General features: G+C 43.6%; 2 protein-coding genes and 1 pseudogene across 13 annotated transcripts in view; 1 reads left to right on the forward strand and 2 right to left on the reverse strand.

Moving 5' to 3' along the window:
* Window positions 1-23,593, reverse strand: part of LOC147010565 (uncharacterized) — a 124,829-nt gene that overhangs the window by 57,268 nt on the left and 43,968 nt on the right. The window lies entirely within an intron of this gene.
* The window catches only part of LOC147010566 (uncharacterized), a 44,671-nt gene that overhangs the window by 16,931 nt on the left and 4,147 nt on the right, over window positions 1-23,593 (forward strand). For 3 of the 12 annotated variants that reach the window (XM_085858840.1, XM_085858839.1, XM_085858842.1), the window contains one exon: window positions 7,076-21,880. In XM_085858840.1, coding sequence (XP_085714966.1) covers window positions 7,076-7,840 — 765 coding nt within the window. In that variant the 3' untranslated portion in view covers window positions 7,841-21,880. Of the gene's footprint in view, window positions 1-6,986; window positions 21,881-23,593 lie in introns of those variants that run through there. The other 9 variants (XM_085858838.1, XM_085858837.1, XM_085858836.1 and 6 more) reach the window with 4 other exon arrangements.
* On the reverse strand, window positions 7,753-11,714 carry LOC147010567 (uncharacterized; annotated as a pseudogene).

The raw sequence follows: 23,593 nt of genomic DNA on the forward strand, positions 1-23,593 counted from the left end.
GCGGTTGGCGACGAGGTCACGTTGTGGGATCGCTCGTCGCGGGACCCAAGCCAGCCAGCCATCTCCCTCCCCCAGGGCATCAACAATTCCCCTTTCCCTCGCACTGAGATAGTGCAAAAAGGGGGCCCCGTTCCCACCCCACTCCAAACGTCGTGCCAACGAAACCCGCCAAGGAGCACGGAGTCGGGGCACAACCACGCGGCCACATCTGTGGCTTGCCCGCCAACGCGTCATGAGGACGCGGGTAGGACCCCCCTGGTCTCGTGGACCTGGCTGCTCCTCCAGGTCACGCGCACAATTGGCCTACAGGCCTGTCTGCCCCCTTGTCTATGAGGGTGGCTTCTTTCCTTTGCTTTTGTGTAAATGTGTATTGGCGCCGTCTGTAAAGTAGAACTGTATAAGTGTTGCCGTGTGTGCGCGTAGTCGGTAGTAACTCTGCGTCGTTGTTGCTTTTGTTTTCGTTGCTATATGTGCATTTTGACTGTATGGCTGTGTATATGCGCTTTCCGTGTGCCTGGAAATAAATGTGCATTGTGTGAACTGTTTTCCCGTTTCGCTTCGTCTTTTCTTTATTGACCCTCCATCCTGCTTCACGTAAAGGGTTAGTAGTGGGTGCAAAACACCCGGTAAATAATCTGAACCGTCGAGGTCGACGATAACACCGCTCGGTTATCCCGATAGTACGGAACGGGCTGCCCAAGCGGCTCATGTCCGGAATCGACCTGCGGCGAGGTACGATCGCCCGGTTTACCATCCGCTTGGGTACTTAGGTTGAGTTTGGCGAACAACCCTATCCTACGCGGGTGACCGATTGGCACGATTGTGGTGAGGTCGAAAGGCCCACCCGTGACTGGCTCCGGGCGATAGTTCCCGGAGGGTCATGACTGAATTGTCCGTCCGGTGGGCGACGTGCCGCGATCCGAGTCACCTGGCCGTCCGCACGCCGGCAGGCGCGAATTCGGCAGGCGCGAATTCGCAACAATATATACCAAGTCGAATAACACCAGGGGGTTGACTCAGCCTGTCATCCTTCCGAGGTCGGCGAAATGAGTACCAGTGTACTGGGCCCGGTGTATGCCCCGGTTAGAATAGGTGTACCATATCCTTGTGTGTCGTAAGAGGCGACCAGGGTTGCGTCAGGAAGGGCATCCAGCGTAAAAACCTATGCCAAATCATTATGCGGACAACAAAACGATGAGGGAGATAGCTAGGAAGGTACTTGGTGTGACATCTGGACAGAGGAAGGAAGATAAGCAGACTTGGTGGTGGAACGAGGAAGTACAGGAAAGTATAAGGAAGAAGTGGTTGGCGAAAAAGAAGTGGGATAGTCAGAGAGATGAATAAAGTAGGCAGGAGTACAAGGAGTGGCAGCGAAAGGCAAAGAGAGAGGTGGCAAAGGTTAAGAAAAAGGCATATGACGAGCTGTACAAGAAATTGGATACAAAAGAAGGGGAAAAGGATTTATACCGATTTGCAAGACAGAGGGACCGAGCTGGGAAGGATGTGCTGCAGGTTCGGGTAATAAAGGACGTAAATGGGAATGTGCTGACGAGCGAGGAGAGTGTGTTGAGAAGGTGGATGGAGTACTTTGAGGAGCTGATGAATGAAGAAAATGAGAGAGAGAGAAGGTTGGAAGAGGTGGACATAGTGAATCTGGAAGTGGGGTGGATCAGTAAGGATGAAGTGAGGACTGCTATGAAGAAGATGAAAAGTGGAAAGGCGGTTGGCCCAGATGATATACCAGTGGAGGCATGGAAGTGCTTAGGAGAGATGGCAGTGGGGTTGTTAACCAGATTGTTTCATAAAATCTAGGAAAGTGAGAGGATGCCAGAGGAGTGGAGATTAAGTGTACTGGTTCTGATTTTCAAGAACAAGGGTGATGTGCAGAGCTGTGGAAATTACAGAGGGATAAAGTTGTTAAGCCACACCATGAAGTTGTGGGAAAGAGTAGTAGAAGCTAGGTTGAGAAGAGAGGTGACGATTTGTGAGCAGCAATATGGGTTTATGCCAGGAAAGAGCACCACTGATGCGATGTTTGCTTTGAGAATGTTGATGGAGAAGTATAGGGAAGGCCAGAAGGAGTTACTATACATTGTGTGTTTGTGGATTTAGAGAAAGCTTATGATAGGGTGCCAAGAGAGGAGTTGTGGCATTGTATGAGGAAGTCGGGAGTGGTGGAGAAGTATATGAGGATTGTGCAGGATATGTATGAGGACAGTGTGACAGCGGTGAGGTGTGCGGTAGGAATGACGGACCGGTTTAAGGTAAAAGTGGGATTGCACCAAGGATCGACTCTGAGCCCTTTCCTGTTTGCAATGGTGATGGACAGGTTGACGGACGAGATCAGACTGGAGTCTCCATGGACTATGATGTTCGCTGATGACATCATGATCTGTAGGGAGAGTAGGGAGCAGGCTGAGGTGAGCCTTGAGAGGTGGAGGTATGCACTGGAGAGAAGGGGAATGATAGTCAGTAGGAGTAAGACGGAGTACATGTGCGTAAATGAGAGGGAGGGTGGTGGTATGGTGCGGTTGCAAGGAGTTGAGGTGGGGAAGGTGGATGGGTTTAAATACTTGGGATCAACTGTCCAAAGTAAAGGAGAGTGTGGGAGAGAAGTGAAAAAGAGAGTGCAGGCAGGATGGAGTGGGTGGAGAAGAGTTGCAGGAGTGATTTGTGACAGAAGGGGAGCTGCAAGAGTAAAGGAGAAAGTATATAAGATGGTAGTGAGACCAGCTATGTTGTATGGTTTGGAGGCGGTGGCGCTAACAAAAAGACAGGAAGCAGAGCTGGAGGTGGCAGAGTTAAAGATGCTGCGATTCTCGTTGGGAGTGACGAGGATGGACAGGATAAGGAATGAGTATATTAGAGGGACTGCGCAGGTAGGACGGTTTAGAGACAAAGTGAGAGAAGCGAGATTGAGATGGTTTGGACATATGCACAGGAGGGAAGCGGAGTATATCGGGAGAAGGATGCTGAAGATGGAGCCGCCAGGCAGGAGGAGAAGAGGAAGGCCAAAGAAGAGGTTCATGGATGCGGTGAGGGCGGACATGCGGGTGGTTGGAGTGTCAATGGAAAATGTGGAGGTTAGAGCGAAATGGAGACAGTTGATCCGCTGTGGCGACCCCTAACGGGAGCAGCCGAAAGAAGAAGAAGATGTTTTTTTTTCAACATCAGATTTAAGATGGCTGACTGGGAGCCATTTTAGTTGTTCAAAAAAAACAAAAAAAACCCCATGTTGAGTAAGTCTTCAACCATTTCTCGAACATGCACTTACTGATGTTGTTCAAACTTGCCACAGAGATAATGAATGATGGCTTACATACTGTATGCTCGTCATTTTTTTTCGAGATCATATCCAAGATGGCCAACTGGTGGCTATTTTGTTACTTAAATGTGTCCCCAACCATTTATCAGACATGCATGGTCTGATTTTGTTCAAACTTGGCACAAGTACATTAGACGATGGCATACACCTGTCCCTCATTTTATCTTGCGATCTGATTTAAGATGGCCGACTGGGAGACTGGCAGCCATTTTAGTTGGACACAAATATGGGCTTTCCCTTTAATGCCATCCAGAAAAGTTACTAAAACAATGGGGGCTACGACATTTTATGTCTTTTTCCCCTTGTTTTGTTTATTTTTCTCCCTGCACTGCCAATTTCCATGCTGCAGGAGTTTTCAAGCTGTATCTCGGAGCCAGCCTGGACTTTCTGAATGAAATTTTGCACGAATAATGGGAATAAAAAGAATGCAGGGCTGACATGTTTTTTGACCTTGACCTAATTTTATGATCATGACCCAATTAGACATTTGAACTTTTTTTTTTTTGGTATACCTTGTTGATGCTCGTGTGAGAGCTAACACATAACGCACAGCAAGGGGGGCATGAGACAAGAGAGGAGGGAGTGGGAAGGACAAAACAGTGGAGAACAGAGACATTAGGAGATCTGTGGAAGGGAGAGGGATGGGATGGGGAACATGGGGAATAGAAGATGGCCATTACAGGGACTTTCAGGAAGGAAAGCAGCGAATTTGAAGGTGGGCTTGGGTGGATTATCGGGGGTAGAAAAGATCGAGGATTTGGATGGGGGATGAAAAGAGGTGGTGGTGAACAGCTGTTTTGAAGGCCTGGAGGGAAGAATGGGAATGAATAGAGTGCGGGAGTTTATTCCAAAGGCGGGAAAAAGAGGAATGAAAGAGTGAAGGTGAACAGTGATTCGTGATTTGGTAGTTTTACCAGAAGGGGGTTGTTGGCGGACCTTGAGCGCCCTGCGGAGCTGGAGAGGAGACGGTAGAAAACAGAAAGACCAATGACCAACCTGCGGTGATTGAGTGAGAGGCCCAAAGATTCAGCCTCATTTTTCACCAAAACTCGACAAGTTTGTCCGATCAGAACAAAATTGCCCTCTCAAGCTTGTCCTTTGGAGCAAGAAGTATTTTCGGTCAATGTTCCTCATACCCCTCTGGGGAAAAGGTCAAGGTCAAATGGCAGTCAGAAAAAAATACGAATTATTTTTTGTCATTCCTCAATTTGGCCAATGTGGAATGTCAAAAACCACTTGGCCTTCCAATATGTTCTTGCATCATAATGGTGGAGCTGCACTGAAGTTGTGCACCTGATGTTTGATTAGTGTCCTTGACATACTTCATTGGATTGTGACTTCATAAACAAACTCGCAAGAGCAATCAGAGATTGCAGACCCCTCACTAGAACTTATTTTGTGTGGTGTATTTTGTGTGGGGTTTGTGTACTGGTGTGTGTTACTTCATTAATAAGAGACATAATTATAACTGCCACTTTATAACTGCTGGCAGTGATGACCAGGTACCAAGACGTCCCGCTTTGATGGAACCCCGTTTTGATTGGACACCTGACCATGTTGTACATATACCCATGACATTTTTCATTATTATTCAATTGAACTTAGGATGGGATTAAAATAAATTCAATTCAAATCCAATGGAAGACCAAATAGGTGCAGTCCTGCATTAGTCATCAGGAAGAACCTGGATAGGATTCACATTTCAGCTGCTACTCCTCTACCCTCAAACTTATCCAGGAACAGCGTAGTGAGCCTTATTCAAAAAAAACCCCCCAAAAATAAGCAAAAAGAACGTAGATCGAAAAATTGAAGAATTCTGGCTGCCAGACCATATGTCCGATCAAGGTGAAATTTAAAACACCAGTACGTGCCCGTATGTGCAAAAAAAAAAAAAACTTTCAAACCGTGTGCCAGAAACAAACACACAGGCCGTTCCTTCGCTCTCGCGTGCCCGTACGTGCAAAAAAAACCAAAAAATTTCAAACAAACACACAGTCCGTTCCTTCACTCTCGTAAATGATGACTGGATTGGGGCATTGTGTTTATCTATAAATGTGCTTAAGAAATCGAGATTATTAGAATACAGTAAGTCATTACTATCCGGAAGTAGTGCGTGCCCGTACGGAATGTTCATTTGCATTCCACAAATTATCGCTTGCATTAAAGTAACAACTGCTGTGATACTTATACACACAGAGTTAATTAAAATCCAAATTAAAATCAAGTTTCCCTCCCTGTCTTTGCTAGCCATGACATTCGCTGCCATTGACCATTGCCACTCCTATGCCACGGTAACTAAGGTGCCCTTTCCCTATCGGCCACGCCTACGCAGCAACGTGTCCTGTCATTGGTTTGGTAAATAAAGGGCCATAACTTGGGAAGCACTTGTCCGATTAATATCAAACCTTGAAAAGGCACATACTCAGGTCCTCAGCAATATACCTGGCAAGTTTCAATTAGATTGGACTAGTGGTTGTCGAGAAACAGCGGTCACAGACACACACACACACACACACACACACACACACACACACACACACACACACACACACACACACACATTGCTGGAATTATAGATAGATGTATTCCCCATCACTACTAGATCATAATAATTATGAAGATTCATATCGATTGATTAAGCGGTTCCAGAGAAAACATTATTTAATCTTTTTCTTCAATCCAATATGGCTGCCAAACCATGTGACCTATCAATTATTGCTGAACAAATTTGTACACCCAAGGCTTGGGGAACATTTTTGTGAAGTTTCTCCTTGATCTGTCCAGCCATTCTGGAGATTTTTTTTATAGATTTTTGGGTAAATCCAATATGGCTGCCAAACCATGTGACCGATGATGTCATATGTCTGAAACTTTTGTTCCTCATGGATAGGCGGTCACACGTGTAAAGTTTCACCTCGATCTCTTCAGCCACTTCAGAGGAGATTTTTGAAGTTTTAATTTTTATTTTCTTTTGAACAATACGGCTGCCAAATCACATGACCGATGATGTCATATATATATATATATATATATATATATTTCTTTTTTTTGTGGACCATTTTATCCCAAGATGACCCTCAAAAATGTTCATACTGATCAGATGTAACATTGTGCATATGCAATTATGACGTAATAAAAATCCCACTTATTCCCCATGAGGAGTAGTTGCCATGCACCAAGTTTTAACTTTTTTCTTTGGTGCGGTTTCAGAGATGCAGATATCCAAAGTTTTTCCATTTTTCCAACAGAGCTGCCAGACCAAGTGACCTATGACATCATAATTATCATTAAATCCTTCTGCATGAGTAGTCGCACCTGTGGTGAAAATTTAGTCTCGATATAACCAGCGGTTGCGGACAAACAAGCAAACGGACCCAAACATAATAGCCTCTCCTTCGTCGAGGGTAAAAATACCTTTTTGATCATAGTTTGAATAGTTTTCCTCTGATTTTCATGATGTTGAATTTTATGGATAGATTGTAGAAGGGGACACATTTTCTTAATTTGTACTCTATCCCTAAATGGTAATGGTCAAGGTCATATGATGATCCGAAAAAAAATATGGACATCAGTGGATCTCAGGCCTGGGGGAGACTTTCCTTTGGCGATCGTTTTGTTATCGCAGATATCTAATTAGTTTTGTGTGTCATTGTCTTTGCAGAGAAAGAAATGAAAATAGTTTCTTTTACCAACTCTGCTCAGTTGTTTGACACTGAAGATCATTTCAATCAGCAAATGCCTTCTTCGCAGGACAAAGACAAATCGAGCAGCGTGTCTTCCGACAACTACAAACGTTGTTTCAGCATGATCGAGGAAATCCAAAGAAAAAAGAAATCCTACAATTGTTTCATGTGTAACAAGGCATATACCAGTTCATCATGTTTATATCGCCATCAACAAATACATACAGGTGAGAACAAGTGTTCTGTATGTAACAAAGCCTTTTCTAATTCCTCATATTTACATGAACATGAACGAATACATACCGGGGAGAAACCCTACAAGTGTTCTACATGTAACAAGACATTTTCTCATTTAACATCGATGCATCAACATAAACGAATACACACCGGGGTTAAACCTTACAAGTGCTTTGTATGTGTCAAAGCATTTGTTAATTCATCACATTTACGTCAACATGAACGAACACATACTGGGGAGAAACCCTACAAATGTTCTATGTGTACCAAGGCATTTGCTCAATTGGCAGCTGTACATCAACATGAACGAATACACACCGGGGTTAAACCTTACAAGTGTTCTGTATGTAATAAAGGATTTGTTAATTCAACACATTTACATGAACATGAACGAACACATACAGGGGAGAAAATTAACAAGTGTTCTGTGTGTCCTAAGGCATTTACCCATTCAACGAATTTATATCGTCATCAAAAAATCCATACCGGGGAGAAACCCTACAAGTGTTCCGTGTGCTCCAAGGCATTTAATCAATCATCAAATTTACATAAACATCAACGAATACATGTCGGTGAGAAACCTCATCTACACTGAATATACAACCACATCTCCACTGAGAAAAGAAACCACATCTCCACCGAATAAACAACAATAAACAGTTGAAAATACAAGTTAGGAGAATAAACCGAACAGGCATTAAAATGCTACCAAAATCAACTAATCTGAGAGAAATTAATGATGTGAGTTTTGCAGCAGCACTATGTCCAAGAGAAGATAACAGGCAAATGACGACACACAAAACACAACATGGAAGCAGATTGGATATGACACTTGGAAAATAAAAAGCAACATTTGCAGGAAATGCACTCAATGACAACTGTTGAAGAGGAAATTAGAAAACATCTCGCAAAAGCGCTGAACTTCAAATGCCCAGGCCCGGATGGGACTCCAAGCTGCTGGCTGAAGCAATGACATGCTCTTCACCCTCATTACGCTTGAGCATTGAATGAACTCATCCCAAAATCTAAAGAAACCCAAGTACCCCACAAATATAGACGAATAACATTCCCACAAACAACATAGAAACTTTTAACAGGTATCATCTCCGATGCAGTTTATGACCACCTTACTCAACAAGGAGCTTTCAAGGCAGAGCAGAAAGGATGCAAGAGAGGATGCATATTGTTGCGAGGATGCATGCAACCTTGAAGGTTAGGCGAATAAAAGAACAAGAATATGAGGACTAGACAAGAGATTGGCAAAGGTTGATAGTCCGCTTACTTGTTTGCGATGTCAAAGCAGCAGGATCTGTGCCATGATTCAGGGGAGTCATGTTCAATGCCTTGGTCTCTTCAATGTTGATAAGTAATTCCTGATATGCCAGCCTACAATGGTGTGTGTGTGTGTGTGTGTGTGTGTGTGTGTGTGTGTGTGTGTGTGTGTGTGTGTGTGTGTGTGTGTGTGTGTGTGTGTGTGTGTGTGTGTGTGTGTGTGTGTGTGTGTGTGTGTGTGTGTGTGTGTGTGTGTGAGTGATACAAATCTCCAAATTTTACATGTGCTGGGGGTAAGCAGGTTCAGGTCAAGGGAACCACCCCCCCCCCATCACAAGGATATGATCTGTTTTTATGAGTGTGCCACTATGAAAATCATAGAAAAACACTGGCTTGGCTTATCTCCACCAAATTTTGCATACGTGCTCGAGGTACTCAAGGTCAGGGTATGGGCACAACAGGACACAACAGGTGGGGAGCCGACAATATTTCCATCTGGCACGGCTGGGCCAATCCACACCAATACTTGCATGTTGGTGTGAATTGGCTGGGGTACCATTGGTCAGGTCATGGGCACAAACCCCCTCCACCAAGCAATTCTCTGTATGTCAGTTTCTTGATTTTCAGACGTACAAATACACAGACCTCAAGCAAAGAAATGATGCCATTTGACCTGTCAATGCCATTGTGCACTCCCAGGTTAATATTTTCTGCAGCTTTAAACTGCCCATCATGAACTGCCTGATTTTACACCCGAAGCATAAACTAATTCCCATCTTGACGAACACATCAATTGTGTGTATACTCGCATTTTAATTCTCCAGGCTCAACACAGCCAAGCTGCTTGATGCACATATTACATTATTACTAGTAAACATTATGATAAGCAGGTGTTGAGACTCATGAAAGAAAATAAAACCAGGAGGGATTCAAATCTAACAATGGTTTTGAAATTAACAAACTTGCAACCGAGTAAGTCAATTGTTTACTCCGACTACTACTCCGACTACTACTACTACTACTACTACTACTACTACTACTACTACTACTACTACTACTACTACTACTACTACTACTACTACTACTACTACGACGACGACTGTACTTATACTTGTTTAACAATCCAATTATTCCCACATTTTAGTGGGGCCAAGCCGGGAAAGTTTTTGGCACAAGTCATTCACAAACTTGATGATCAGGTTTATAGTCGATTTGACGTTTCTATCTGTTCAATACCAAACCTAGAAATGTCCTTTCCTACGAATTTTTTTGTTTATTTGGAATCATATGAGGTCTCAGAACAATTAGAGCTTGGTTTCCCAAATGGAAACTTTGGGCAATTTTGGTAATTTGCATAATCCAAGATGGCTACCGATCACCTCGATAATTTAATTTTTTACCCACTTGTCCTAAAATGGTGTGTAATACCTCTTTTCAGGTTTTTATGCATGTAGAATCCATTTCTGATGTTATTCCTTCGATTACAGGTCTCTCTCATGCGTTGAAGGTCAGATAAAGGTTAAATTTGATCTCGGGGTGGACAGCGAATTGAATCAACTTGATGAACATTAACGATTCACTTTATTCATGTTTTCTTCATGTGAAAAATATCACTAACATGTCACAAAAGCTGGTATTCACAATTACATAAGTGTAAAATTATACAATAAGACGATAATTGTAATCTTCCCCAACTGAATCAAATTTCTATATGCTCCCACTCATAATCGGGATCAGAAAGACCATCCTCATCCTCCTGGCCTTTGCTCTCCTGATCGGCACCCTCATCAAAATTCTCTTTCCCAACATCCTGATCTACATCATTCTCCTGATCTACGTCATCCTCATAAGCCTCCATATCGACATACTCATCTGTAGTTTGAACATCTTATCTCTTTGAGTGTGGATTGCAGCAGCCATCTTCACTAGAGCAGTTACAGTATGACGTACATGAAAGATGTTCTTTGTGGCAGCCACACGCCTCAGTGATGCACTTCTTACTCTATGGCCTACATTGACACCGGATCACGTCAATTAGCTCTGGCGATGCCGGGTCACCCTTAGCAGTGACAGGAACAGGGATATTATCCTGAATCTCCCATCCAAATTTTGTGAGATCAGCTGAATCATCGGGTGGAGCTTGGTGGTCTGCCGCTTTCCACAACATCACTTGTAAATGAGCCCTCAACACGTGTTGTAACAAGTTGGTCATTGTTGGAGGAAGGGCCATCACTTTGGGACTTTTCTTCTTTTTGGTGAATAGCGTAAAGCGAGCAGATTCCATAGAAGTTTCCCGGTACCTGACTATACAGAGCGAATAAGAAAGGTTTTGCTGCTTCCAACAAATCAGCTTCTGTGGTGCCCACCTCACCCAGCACATCAGCCAAGCCCGGGAAGTTCCCTGCCAGCAAAGCTTTTAGTGTGCCGATCTTGCCTTTGCCATACAGATATGAGGTTGTGTCGCACCCACTGAGGGCGTGCACGCCAAGGAGTTGCAAAACTCAAAAAAAACATTTTGGCCCTAAGTCAGCACAGGTTGCATTGATATGTAGGACTGTACCATCCCAACACTCTATTTGTACTTTGCACTGTAGGTCTGCCCGATACACCCAATACACCAACAGAACAAATACATCAGTGTCATCACTAAGCACGCGTATCACACCCTTTCCAGAGGTGGCTGCCACAAGGACATAGGAAATCATGGTGATGTCTGCTTCGTCATGACCAAATGCACCATCGTCACGAGTATCAATCGTTACATTATAATCGTCAACAGTGAAGGTGTACAACATGCTCGCCAACCTCCGCTTGTTGTTCTTGCTCTTTTGGATGACATCTCATTTGGGTAAAGGACTGGCAATGGAGAGCTCATAGTCGATGATAATATCACCAGCCCGGCGCATTCTCTCATGGTCCTTCACAGAGACATTTTGGTACTTATCAAAGACCAGGATCTTCTCAGTGGCAGCTGGGTAGTGACTCAAACGACCCTGGATCGATGCGATTAAATCTGAGGGACTGCCCCCATGTGACCACACAATATGGTAAAACAGCTGTGAAACATCCACTATGACAATTTCAGCAGGTGTTTGCAATGTCTCAAGTACACCAAGGTGTTTGATCAACCCGGATTTGCTGCCTTTGCAGAGGCAACCATGCTCATCGATGAGCGATGCAGGCACAGCACAGTTCATAGGCAAATAGAGGCCCAAGCTTCATCTGCCTCCGCTGACCAATCACAAATAATAGGAGAAAAATGTTCTCAAGGTCTATTATTGGCCTGACTTTGTTGTCCTTCACCTTTTTCTTCAGAACAGACATCATCTTTATAGGGCTACTGATAGGGTTGTAAAACCCATTAGGGAGACTGGCAAAGTATTTGTTCTCCATTTTTTCTCAAATCATAACACTGGTCAACAATTTTTTACTTTCTGAATGTTGTCTAGATTTCTACAAGTGAATTAGGGTATTCTGGCACTGCTGAATCAGGAAATGGCATCCGTTTCTCTCCATCAGGTCAGGTTTTTGTGCTAAGTTGATTTGAAAAAATCAGATCTTGTGACAAAATCAATTACATTTTTGTGGCATTATCAGCTGATTTTTGTCAACACATATCATCCTAAACATGTTTTTAAGAAAAAAAAATGTTTTGCCAACAACATTTATTGATTACATGATAGAAACATCGATTACTGTCATCTGAATGGTGGGCATTGATAAAGGTAAGTACAAGCAAATTGCATGTTGCGTCACCACTGTTCAAACTTCAGGGCTTGAACTTCCGTTTCTTCGAACTCCTGGAATGTTCAGCGGCAGGGAGGTCTCTCTTCAGATTCCAACAGTAGTCAGCCATCATGACTGCGTCCCAGCGACCCTGATACCTGGTCTCCATCTCCTTCATGTCCTGATGGAATCTCTCCCCTGCTCGTCACTCATTGAACCCAGGTTCTCAGGAAACCGGTTCATATGTGAAAATAGGTAGTGCATCTTGATGCTCATGTTGCAGCCCAGGTTTCTGAAAGCAGTCAGCATGTTGTTGACAAGTTCTGCGTAGTTTCTGGCCTTATTGTTGCCAAGAAAGTTCTTCACTACCAAAACAAATGTCTTCCACGCTTCCAGTTCCACTTCGTTCATTGAGTTTTTGAACTCTGGATCTCTGATGAGCTGACGGATCTGAGAACCATCAAAGATGCCAGCTTTCAACTTCTCCATGGTCAATCCTGGAAAAGCCTGGCACAAGTAAGTGAAGCAGTCACCATCTTTGTCCAGAGCCTTGGTGAACTGCTTGATTAAGCCGAGCTTGATGTGCAGCGGTGGGAAGAGTATTCTGTCTCTGTCCACCAGAGGGTCGTTGATGACGTTCCTTTCTTTGCATGGCACCAATTCCTCCCGCACAGGCCAGTCCTTCTTCGTGTAATGCTGAGCACGGTCCCTACTATCTCACATGCACAGAAAACATGGGTACTTGGTGAAGCCAGACTGTTGTCCCAACAAAAAGTTCACCATCTTCAGGTCAACACAAATAAACCACTTATGCTGATCATAACCAATTTTCTCCAGCACGTACTTCACCGCTTCATACTTCTCCTTCAGTGTAGTCGAGTGAGCGATGGGTACAGAGGCAAACTGGTTGCCGTTGTGTAGCAGAACACATTTCAGTGATCGCTTGCTGCTGTCAATGAACAGTCTCCAATCTTTGGGTTCGTACTGTGGCACTCCAAGCTTGAGCAGAAGCGCATGTCATAAATTGGCGCATGTAGGTATTGTACATTCTTCAGAGTTCGTTATTTCAAGAAATACAACTTTTTTGTATCACATTATTACAAAATCTGCCCCATTAACTTTAGTTTTGATCCACGAACTTTATGCTTTGCCTCACCAATTTTTGGAAGATTTGGAGGTTTTATGATTTCAAACTGATCTCTTTTCAACATAATCACCCAGAACTATCGTACCTGAATACTTCTTGTCATTAAAATAATTATTTCCAATCAAAACAATTATTTGACATGACATTTTACCCCCACCAACTTCTTCTAAAATGCTCCACACATGCGTACATGTGAACAAAAATGTAAAAAACGACATGTGGCCATATCTCAAAAACTTGACCTGATTGAACAAAACTAATGTGAGTTTTGGATTCAGCGCATCAGATTCGTCCTAAATCAGCTTAAAAAATGCAGACAACAAATTTGTTGTTGACCAGTGTAATCGAGTCGGCAACATTCAAAACAGTGGGGGCAATTTGGCCAGTGACGGGATTGTAAAGATGAGGGCGGTGATCTTCCAGTGGGTGAGGATACTTTTCTACCTCTGCATCAATGAGACCCCGATCTTTTGCGTCCAAGATACGCCGATGCTTCAGCTCTTCTTTGTGCTGTTTCTGCGCATTTTTGCCTGGTGTATAAGCTGAGTATATATGATCCACACAGCCTGATACATGTAGAGTGATGGGAAATGTGTCAATCCACTAACCCTAACCCTCAGTGTGAAGTACCACCACATCATCACCACAATAAGTAACCAGTTTGGTGAACATTTGCTTCCGTGTCAGAAAACCACCATGACTCACATATTTGTCATACAGTTCAATGGATGTCCAAGTACATAGTTTTCTATTAGTGTACATTTCATCGAAAAGCAGGTTCAAAGCGGCATCATCAATCGTGGAGCCCTAATCAGCATGCACAGGAATTTTCCTAAATTCATCATAACAGCGAACATGATACTGTGACTCAGCTGCGGATAAGTCATCTGCGCCGTGACAACGCATAGCAACTTCCCGACTCCACACATCATTTCGATCATCACAATAGTGTAATACAACAGCCTTGAAGGGTGGAGCATCCTTGACACCCTTTCTTTCGCACTGTACCACTCTGTTCCATCTATCGGGATGTTTAAGATTTACAGGCTCAGAAGATGCAGCACAAAAGAAATATTGTTTCTTTAATGAAACTTTTACTTGTGATCGTCTGATTCTGGCAGTTGGTGGTTCTTCACTGTCTATAGAACCCTCCTTCCTCTTCTTATCCACAACTTTTTTGACATGATACTTGGAGATGAATGAGCAGTAGCAGCCTTGATGAACTTCTACGACAGTAATGCCTCATCGCCTTGTAGTCCGGCAGATAAGTGAAATATTTGTGGGAATTGTGCCTTTGATGGTACAAGCATGAACTTTGGCACACTGTTAGATCATGCCCTAAGGAAGATATTTAGCTATAGGGCCATCGCAGAATTGTCCTGTGGCCGAAATGGTGGCCATTTTCCAAAATGGCCACCACCGGTTGTTATTTTACCAGTTTCTCAGGTTCTAGACCAGCTAGGATATTGATTCTGGTGGCTAATCGTACATTTTCAAGGATGAGGAATGCAGTGGTACTATTTATAACATGCTAGCAACTACCAAACTACATATATCGAGCATTCAGGGAATTAAATATTAGTAAAACTATCAAATATTAGCGGAGTTATGCGCATTTTCTGGAATTTCAGAATCAGCCCATGAGTTGTGTGCTGACCTATTAATTATGTTTATGTGTATTCATATATTTTGCTACATATTCACACAGAACATCATAATAACGTCACAATGATAAATAATCTATGTTGTTAGTACAGCTTCTGTGTACTTGTGTACACCGAGTAACAACGCCTAATCTGCATGTATATCTGTATGCTTTCAGTTGACCTGGACTGTGACTGTGGTGGCAGCCAACATATTTTCCTGGAGATTTCAGCTTATGGTAGAGTGGTGGTGGCATAACTAGTACATACTGTTCTCATATAACTAGTAGATACTGTTCTGAAGTAGCATAGTGCATAAGGACAATGGCCAAACTATACAAGGTGGTGGACCCTGATAAGCCGAGCTCATCAGGCAAAGTGCCCGACCACAGACTGGAACAAATGTGTTCTGTGTCAGGAAGACACAGATGAGATGCTGACCTATCCATATAATTCAGCACATGGCACAGATGGGGCAGGATACAGGACCATAGCTGAGCATCTTGTAGCATTCGACAAGATCAGTTGCCTGCCAAGAACACTTAAACTGTCACAACTGGATGAGTGTCAGGGCATCGAGGCAGCATTCCGGGTTCACAAAGCCAAATGGCATGACTCCTGCAGACTGCAGTATAACAAAACAAAAAACTTTAGAGGGCTGAAAAGAGGAAAACACACCACGATGATGACCCAGAAACCCACAAGTTTACCCGTCAGAGCATTGAACGTGAAACTCATTCAACAAAGACATGTTTCTTCTGTGGCAAATATGCAGCAAGAGATGCTTTGCATAATGCATCAACATTCGAACTTGACATTCGTGTGAGGCAGTGTGCCCTCAAAACTACAGGACAAACACCTCCTATCCAAACTCAGTGTTGCAGATCTCATTGCCCAAGCTAAGTACCATGCTCAGTGTCTTGCCTCTGTACAATAAAGTGAGGGACACAAAGGCACAAGAATCTAATGTAGACACTTAACCATGGAATTGCATTCGCTGGACTTGTCGCTTATATTGAGGAAGTGCGCATGGACAAGATGGTTGCACCAGTGTTCAAGCTAACAGACTTGGTGAATCTGTACAGTATCAGGCTAGAACAACTGGGGACACACGTGACGGTGCATGTACACTCCACTAAATTCAAGAACAGAATACTGGGTTACTTCCCAGACATGGACGCTCACAAGCAAGGTCGTGATGTGGTACTCGTGTGCAATGAGGATGTTGGTGCTGCATTCAGGAAAGCATGTGAGCACGATGCTGACAATGTTGCAGTTCATCTAGCCAGAGCTTTGATCATCTAGCCTTTGATGACATCACTAGAGCCTTCTGTGCCTTGGCTGCCACCCCAGACACCATAGACAACTGGATGGAGTCTCTGGAGCAATTCGTGGTATTGCTCTATGACCGCACTAGCAGCCTGGAATCAGTCAATCAGGCACGCAATCAGCTGTTCACCCAGAAAGGTTGAGACATTGAAGGACTCCCTCCAACACAAGTAGCACTGATTCAGCACACAAAGAGGGCTGCCGACCAAGCTGGTCACTGTTGGGGACAGATGATGGTTGCCGTCCCAGAACTCCCATTCCCAGGTGACTGAGGGTGGAAAAAGAAGGACACAGGTGGATGGGAAGTTCACTGGACCACACTGCCGGAAGCGACCCAGGCCTGTCGAGAACTCATATGCTGTGGATGCAAAAAGGGGTGCAGAGGACAGTGCAAATGTGTCAAGGCAGCACATCAGTGCACTGCCCTTTGCCACTGTGGTGAAATGTGTTCTCAAAACTAACATTACATTTCATTGAAAACCTGTAATATTGTTATGAATCTAGAAACCATTCGCCTTCACACATACAGCTGACCCAAAGTTGAGTTATTTCGTTAAGTATATGTGGATAGTTAGAATCTCTCCCATATGTCTAATGGGAATTTCATGTGTGCACTGCGAGTTTCTTTCTAGTTAGTCTTCTGCATTAAATCCCCCTCCAGCCTAGTGTTGGCTTAGTGGTTAGGGTGGCGGCTTGGGATCCCAGGATCCTGAGTTCAAGCCCCGTTGGCTGCTGAATTAACACCAGGGGGTTGACTCAGCCTGTCATCCTTCCGAGGTCGGCGAAATGAGTGCCAGTGTACTGGTCCCGGTGTATGCCCTGGTTAGAATAGGTGTACCATATCCCTGTGTGTCGTAAGAGGCGACCAGGGTTGGCGTCAGGAAGGGCATCCGGCCATAAAACATTGCCTCAAGAAAAAGCCAAACCCCTGCACAGCAGGGAAAAATGGCTGTAAAAACGGTCATTTATTAACTCCCCCTCCACTCCTTCAGCGCCATTACGCATGTGTTCGAAACCATGGACATAGGCGGGGGTGAGATCACCTCAAGGCCGACCCCGCCCCAGCAAGATGGAATGTTCCCCTCGTCCAATCGGGGGTGAGATCACCTCAGAGCCGACCCCGCCCAGCCAGATGGAATATTCCTCTCGTCCAATCGGGGGTGAGATCACCTCAGAGCCGACCCCGCCCCAGCCAGATGGAGTGTTCGCCTCGTCCAATGAGGGGAGGACACCGATCGCCCGACGCCCCTCCTCCCCCCGACCAATCCGGAGGCGAGTTACCTCAGAGCGGATACCTCCACCCGCCCGGGGGAGGGATAAGAAGGGTGGCGAGCTGTCTCAGCAGTGGTCTTTTTCAGGGTTCCTCGGTGCTCGTGGTGGTGGTGGTCGTGGCGGAGGTGTTTCATGGTGCTTGTGTCGTCGATCGTCGTTCGTGGCAAGTCAGATCGTTTGTGGAATCCTGGCTGCGCTTGTTGGATTCTGGGTCGTGGGTTCGAGTCCCACCGTGGTGGGTTGTGTTGGAGCGCTCGAGCTGGGGATCCCCCTTCCCGTCCACGGACTCCAAGCTCCACAAGTGCGAGTCAGTAAAACCGCACGAGACGGCCAGGTACCCGGCAAGACTCTGCCCCTCAGCTCGCCTTCCATCCCGAGCTGAAAGGCCGAATAAAGACCCATGAGGTCCATTTCTTTTTGGGTGTGTGTGTCTGTCTGTGGCCAGTCTGATAAGTAGAAATCGTTTAAGTGATTGCCATTATACATTTGCCTACATCTATGTTGTGATTAGGTCTGCTCTGTGTTTCCCTCCCTATTACCTTGTAAATAAATAACTGTTAAATGTTCCAGTTCGTTATCTGTGCTTTCTTTCATTGACCCAGTATGGTTCGGGCTTGAGAATTAGGGAGGCCGATTGTGCCGTGAATTGTCATTTGAGCCGGCGCGGCTTTGGTAATTCCCGCTCGGTCACGCCGGATCCGAGTCGGTAACAGCGACTCGGTTCGGACAAAGCCGGCCGAGGGTGTGGTTTCCCCGGTAGCTGGACCGCATAGCTACTTAGGTAAATTGGAATCAGACAAAAATACCCTAACCCCGAGGTCAAAATATTGGCGTACACGGTCCATTAAGCCACCCGTCGACTTCGGAGTTATCCAGAGCGACGACCTTCAATTCCAGGTGTTTGGAGGGGAGACGGCCCAACTGCTCCGTCTAGCGGTCATCCTCGCTACCGAACCCCGGCACCACAACAATATTACCATGGAAGGCCTTACCTGGTTAATAATGGCAGGACTGTCATAGACTTACCCTCACCACTAACATGTCAAACAGCAATGGGACATGCACTATTGATTTGCAAGATACAGCATAATCTCATGAACTGTGTGCTCATATAAATAAACTACCAAATATTATAAAGGAAACATTGTGAAGATTGCATTGTACTCTCATGAATATGTCACAGTTTCAAAACATGTACATGTACAACTCCAACAATATTAAATGCGTTTATAATTTTACTATTATTTATTTCCCTGAAATCAAGATATATGTCGTTAGGTAGTTGTTAGAGTAGTTTTCGCATGTTGTAAATAGTACCACTGCATTCCTCATCCTTGAAAATGTACGGTTAGCCACCAGAATCAATATCCTAGGTAGTCTAGAACCTGAGCTACTGGTAAAATAACAACCGGTGGTGGCCATTTTGGAAAATGGCCGCCATTTTGGCCACAGGAAAATCTATGATGGCCCTATAGCTAAATATCTTCCTTAGGACATGCTCTAACAGTGTGCCAAAGCTCATGCTTGTATCATCAAAGGCACAATCCATTCCCATATCTGCCGGACTATTGTGAATCCAAAACATACTGCATTCTAATAAGGGTTTCATCGTCATGCCGCTCTGTTGCACATTCGATAAGTCTTTTTACTGCTTGTAGCTTGAATGTTCTTACTCGTCCAGACTTGCTGCAGGTTGGGAGAAAGCACTTCCCAGCATCAGGCGCTGTATCGGTCATCTCGAATCATGCTAAATAAACACTAAAATTAGGTAGAAAATTGCACAAATGCATGCAAACTTTAAGCTATAACATTATATATATATATATATATATATATATATATATATATAAATATATATATATATATATATATATATATATATATATATATAATATTATAATATTTTTCGTTGCCATTTCGTTGAAACATCCATTCGTTGTCCACACAGAGGTCAAATGTAACTTTGACCTGAACATTTGCACGTGAGATTGACATACAATCGAAAAAAATAATATCAGAAATGGATTCTACTTACATGAAAACCCTAAAAAAGATGTATTACATACCATTCTAGGATTAGCGAGTCAGATGCCAAATTATCGAGATGGCGTTTGGTGGCCATCTTGGATCAAGCAAATTACCAGAGTTGCCCAATGTTGCCCTTTGGGAAACCAAGCTCAAATTGTTCTAGGTACCCATATGAATATAAATCGACAAAAAAAACTTCATAGGAAAGAGAATTTCTAGGTTTAGGAAATGACAAATCGACTTAAATGTTTGACCAAAGGTGATTTAGACACGAATTTTACATTTTGTTCAGGGTACTTTCACGAACCAGCTTAATCTTCGTGAGAAACACCATGGGATCTTCAACGTGCTACTTATTTAACGAAGAACAGCTAATGCTAGCAGACGCGACACCCAGGTTAAACATCAGTCTTCTTCATGGTTTACTGAAGTCTAAATAAGACGATCTTGATGGGGTAACCCAGCATGTCTTTTGGTGCCGGCCTTGAACAAGACATTGAATTTCAAGTGAAAATGGATGATTATTTCTTTTTTTTCAACATTTCAACGACGGCGTTTTTTCAACAACCTTTTTACTAGCATTGATGTAATTTCCTGTAGAACCTTCTCTGGGTAATCAATAATTGTGTTGTGCACAATTTCATCATGAAATATGATTTTTGCATGTTCTGCAATAAAAAGTCCAAGTCAACCTTGAACCATTCTAGGAGAAGTCTGTTCACTGGTATATTAATTGCTGTGCGAACAGACTGATCATTATACGAGTTCAAAAAAGAAATTATGACGTCAGTCAGCATCATATCGCATTCAGGTTCAAAATTGGTCTTTTTCCATTATATGTACGGGCAGAGTACCTGTGCTGTGGGTGATACATACATACTCGACCGGTCTAAAGTTTTAGAACACCCCAATTTTTCAGTTTTTACTGAGATTTAAGCAGTTCAAGTCCAGTGAATAACCTGAAATGGTACAAAGCCAAGCAGTAAACTGCCGAGGTTTAAAAAAAAGTTGAGGTTACCAAAAACTGAAAAAAATGTAAATTTCAGAGATGTTAAAAAAGTCTTTTTCAAGGAACAAGTAATGGATTAGCAACTGCAGATGTTCTGCAGCAATGGAAGTTAATTAAGCCTTGAAAGTTGATGCAAACAATTCCTAAAGGTGTCACAACTTTTGTTGATTAGTTACAAACTCTCTGTCTGGATAAAAGCAGTGTTGGAACAGACTGTGTTGCTGCACCCTCTGAAGCATTATTTGGACAATATTGCACTGCAGGAAGTAGTATATTGCAATCATAATGGCGAGAAAAAGACAATTAACAAAGGAAGACAGACAGATCATTATAACCCTTAAAAATGTAGGTCTTTCCTTGAGAGAAATTGCAAAGGAAGCCAAGGTGTCAGTGAGTATAGTTTCCAACACCATCAAAAGGAACTTGGAAACTCTGACAGGAAGAGGTCTGGCAGACCCAAAGCCACAACACAATCAGAAGACAAGTTTCTGAGAGTCAACAGCTTGTGTGATAGGCGGCTCACAAGACAGCAGCTTCAAGCACAGCTTAACACTTGTCAAAGTAAGGAAGTCTCAGTTTCAACTGTGAAGAGAAGACTTCGAGCTGCAGGTTTGACAGGTCGAGTGGCAGTAAGAAATCCATTGCTAAGATGGCAAAATAAGAAAAAGAGGCTTTCCTGGACCAGGAAGCACCGCCAATGGACTCCTGAAAACTGAAAGAAGGCCTTATGGACCGTCATCAGTCTTATGGACTGATTAATCAAAATTTGAAATCTTCGGTTCATCACGCAGGGGTTTAGTACGCCGTCGAGTAGGCGAAAGGATGGTTCTCAGTGTTTGACACCAACAGACTGTCAAACATGGAGAAGGAAGCGTGATGATCTGGGGCTCTTTTGCTGGATGCAGAGTCGGCGACTTACACAGAGTGACTGGCACCCTGAACTAAAAGGGCGACCACAGCATTTTGCAGCGCCATGCAATACACTCTGGTCTCCGCCTACTTGGTCAGGGGTTCATCCTACAGCAAGATAACGACCCAAAACACACCTCCAGGCAATGTCAGAACTACCTTCGAAGAAAAGAACAAGACGGTAGGCTTCAAATCATGGAATGGCCAGCACAGTCTCCAGACTTAAACCCCATCGAGCTGGTTTGGGATGAACTGGACAGAAGGGTGAAAGCAAAGCAACCTACAAGTGCAACACATTTGTGGGAACTTCTGCAACAGTGTTGGGAAGAACTTTCCGAACAATATTGATTTCCATTGAAGAAAGAATGCCATGAGTATGTTCGGCTGTTATATCTGCAAAAGGAAGCTACTTTGATGAGTCAAAAATTTAGATTAAATTTTGTTCAACAAAATGATTCCATGATTTCTTTTTTCTCTGCAATTGTTTATTTGTTCTATGCTTTATTTTCAGAGTGCATTGAAACATTAAACTGCTTAAATTTCAGTAAAAACTGGAAAAATGGGGGTGTTCTAAAAGTTTTGACTGGTAGAGTACATACATTTGCTCATATGTATATATGCCATGTCTGTGGTGCTGGAGGATATATATATATATATATATATATATATATATATATATATATATATATATATATATATATATATGGATGTATTTTATCCCTGTGTTGCAAGTGGCGACCAGGGTTGCGTCAGGAAGGGCATCTGGCATAAAGCATGTGCCAAATCACTATGCGGATCATTCGGATGATCCGCTGTGGCGACCCCTAACGGGAGCAGCCGAAAGAAGAAGAAGAAGAAGAAGAAGAAGAAGAAGAAGATATGTATATGTATTTATATATGTATATATCTTCTTCTTTCGGCTGCTCCTGTTAGGGGGTCGCCACAGCAAATCATCCGTTATGATCCGCATAATGATTTGGCACAGGTTTTACGCCGTATGCCCTTCCTGATGCAACCCTGGTCGCCTCTTACGACACAGGGATCTGGTACACCTATTCTAACTGGGGTATACACCGGCCCAGTACACTGACCTCGGAAGGATGACAGGCTGAGTCAACCTCCTAGTGTATTAATTCAGTGGCCCAATGGGGCTTGAACTCAGGACCTTTTGGATCCCAAGCCGCTGCCCAAACCACTGCGCCAACACCAGGCTTGTATGTATGTATGTATGTATGTATGTATGTATGTATATATATGTATGTATGTATGTATATATATATATATATATATATATATATATATATATATATATATATATATATATATATATATATATATATATATATATATATATATATATATATATATATATATAGTTACGGATTTCAGAATCCGATCCGACGAATGCATACAAACATCCAGGTCCTCAGATAGTTATTTCCTGAAATGCATGTCCAGGATAGACCTATCTTCGGTGGGATTCTAAATGTGATGCGTTGAGAAGGGTAAAGAATAGATTCCCTCTTTTTGAAAGCTCCTTGTCCTCTTTACGACAGACACATTCATGCACGTGAGATAGCCGTTAGCTCAATGGAGGCTCGACACCCGCTTCTTTCACCGACGCCAAAACCCGCCTTTTTCCATCAACGTTTGACACCCCGCTCTATCCATCAGCACCTCTATGGACGCTAACTGGCTCTTTTTCATATCAGGCTGAACATTGAGGTGATAATTGTTGTTGACGTTTTATTAGCGCTTCATGTTTTCGCTCAATAATTCTGACAAATGGCTGCTTTCTGCCATTCGTCCAGCACCACAGGCATGGCATCGCAGGTCAGGACTGGTCGCAGGACGGACAGGTTGTCACAGGAAACTATTCGCAAATTGGGCGGGGTGGATTTGGCTGAAGTCTGCGCCCGCCCAGACGGGCCGCCTTTAAAAAGAGGACGAGAGGTCCATTCTTGACCAGTCAGGTGGTGACGGCTTTGTGAGTTAGCGTCAGTCAGACAGCTT

The sequence above is a fragment of the Eptatretus burgeri genome, chromosome 16 (assembly GCF_056783735.1).
Source record: "Eptatretus burgeri isolate ZD-2024b chromosome 16, Ebu_testis_v1, whole genome shotgun sequence".
Classification (NCBI taxonomy): Eukaryota; Metazoa; Chordata; class Myxini; order Myxiniformes; family Myxinidae; genus Eptatretus; species Eptatretus burgeri.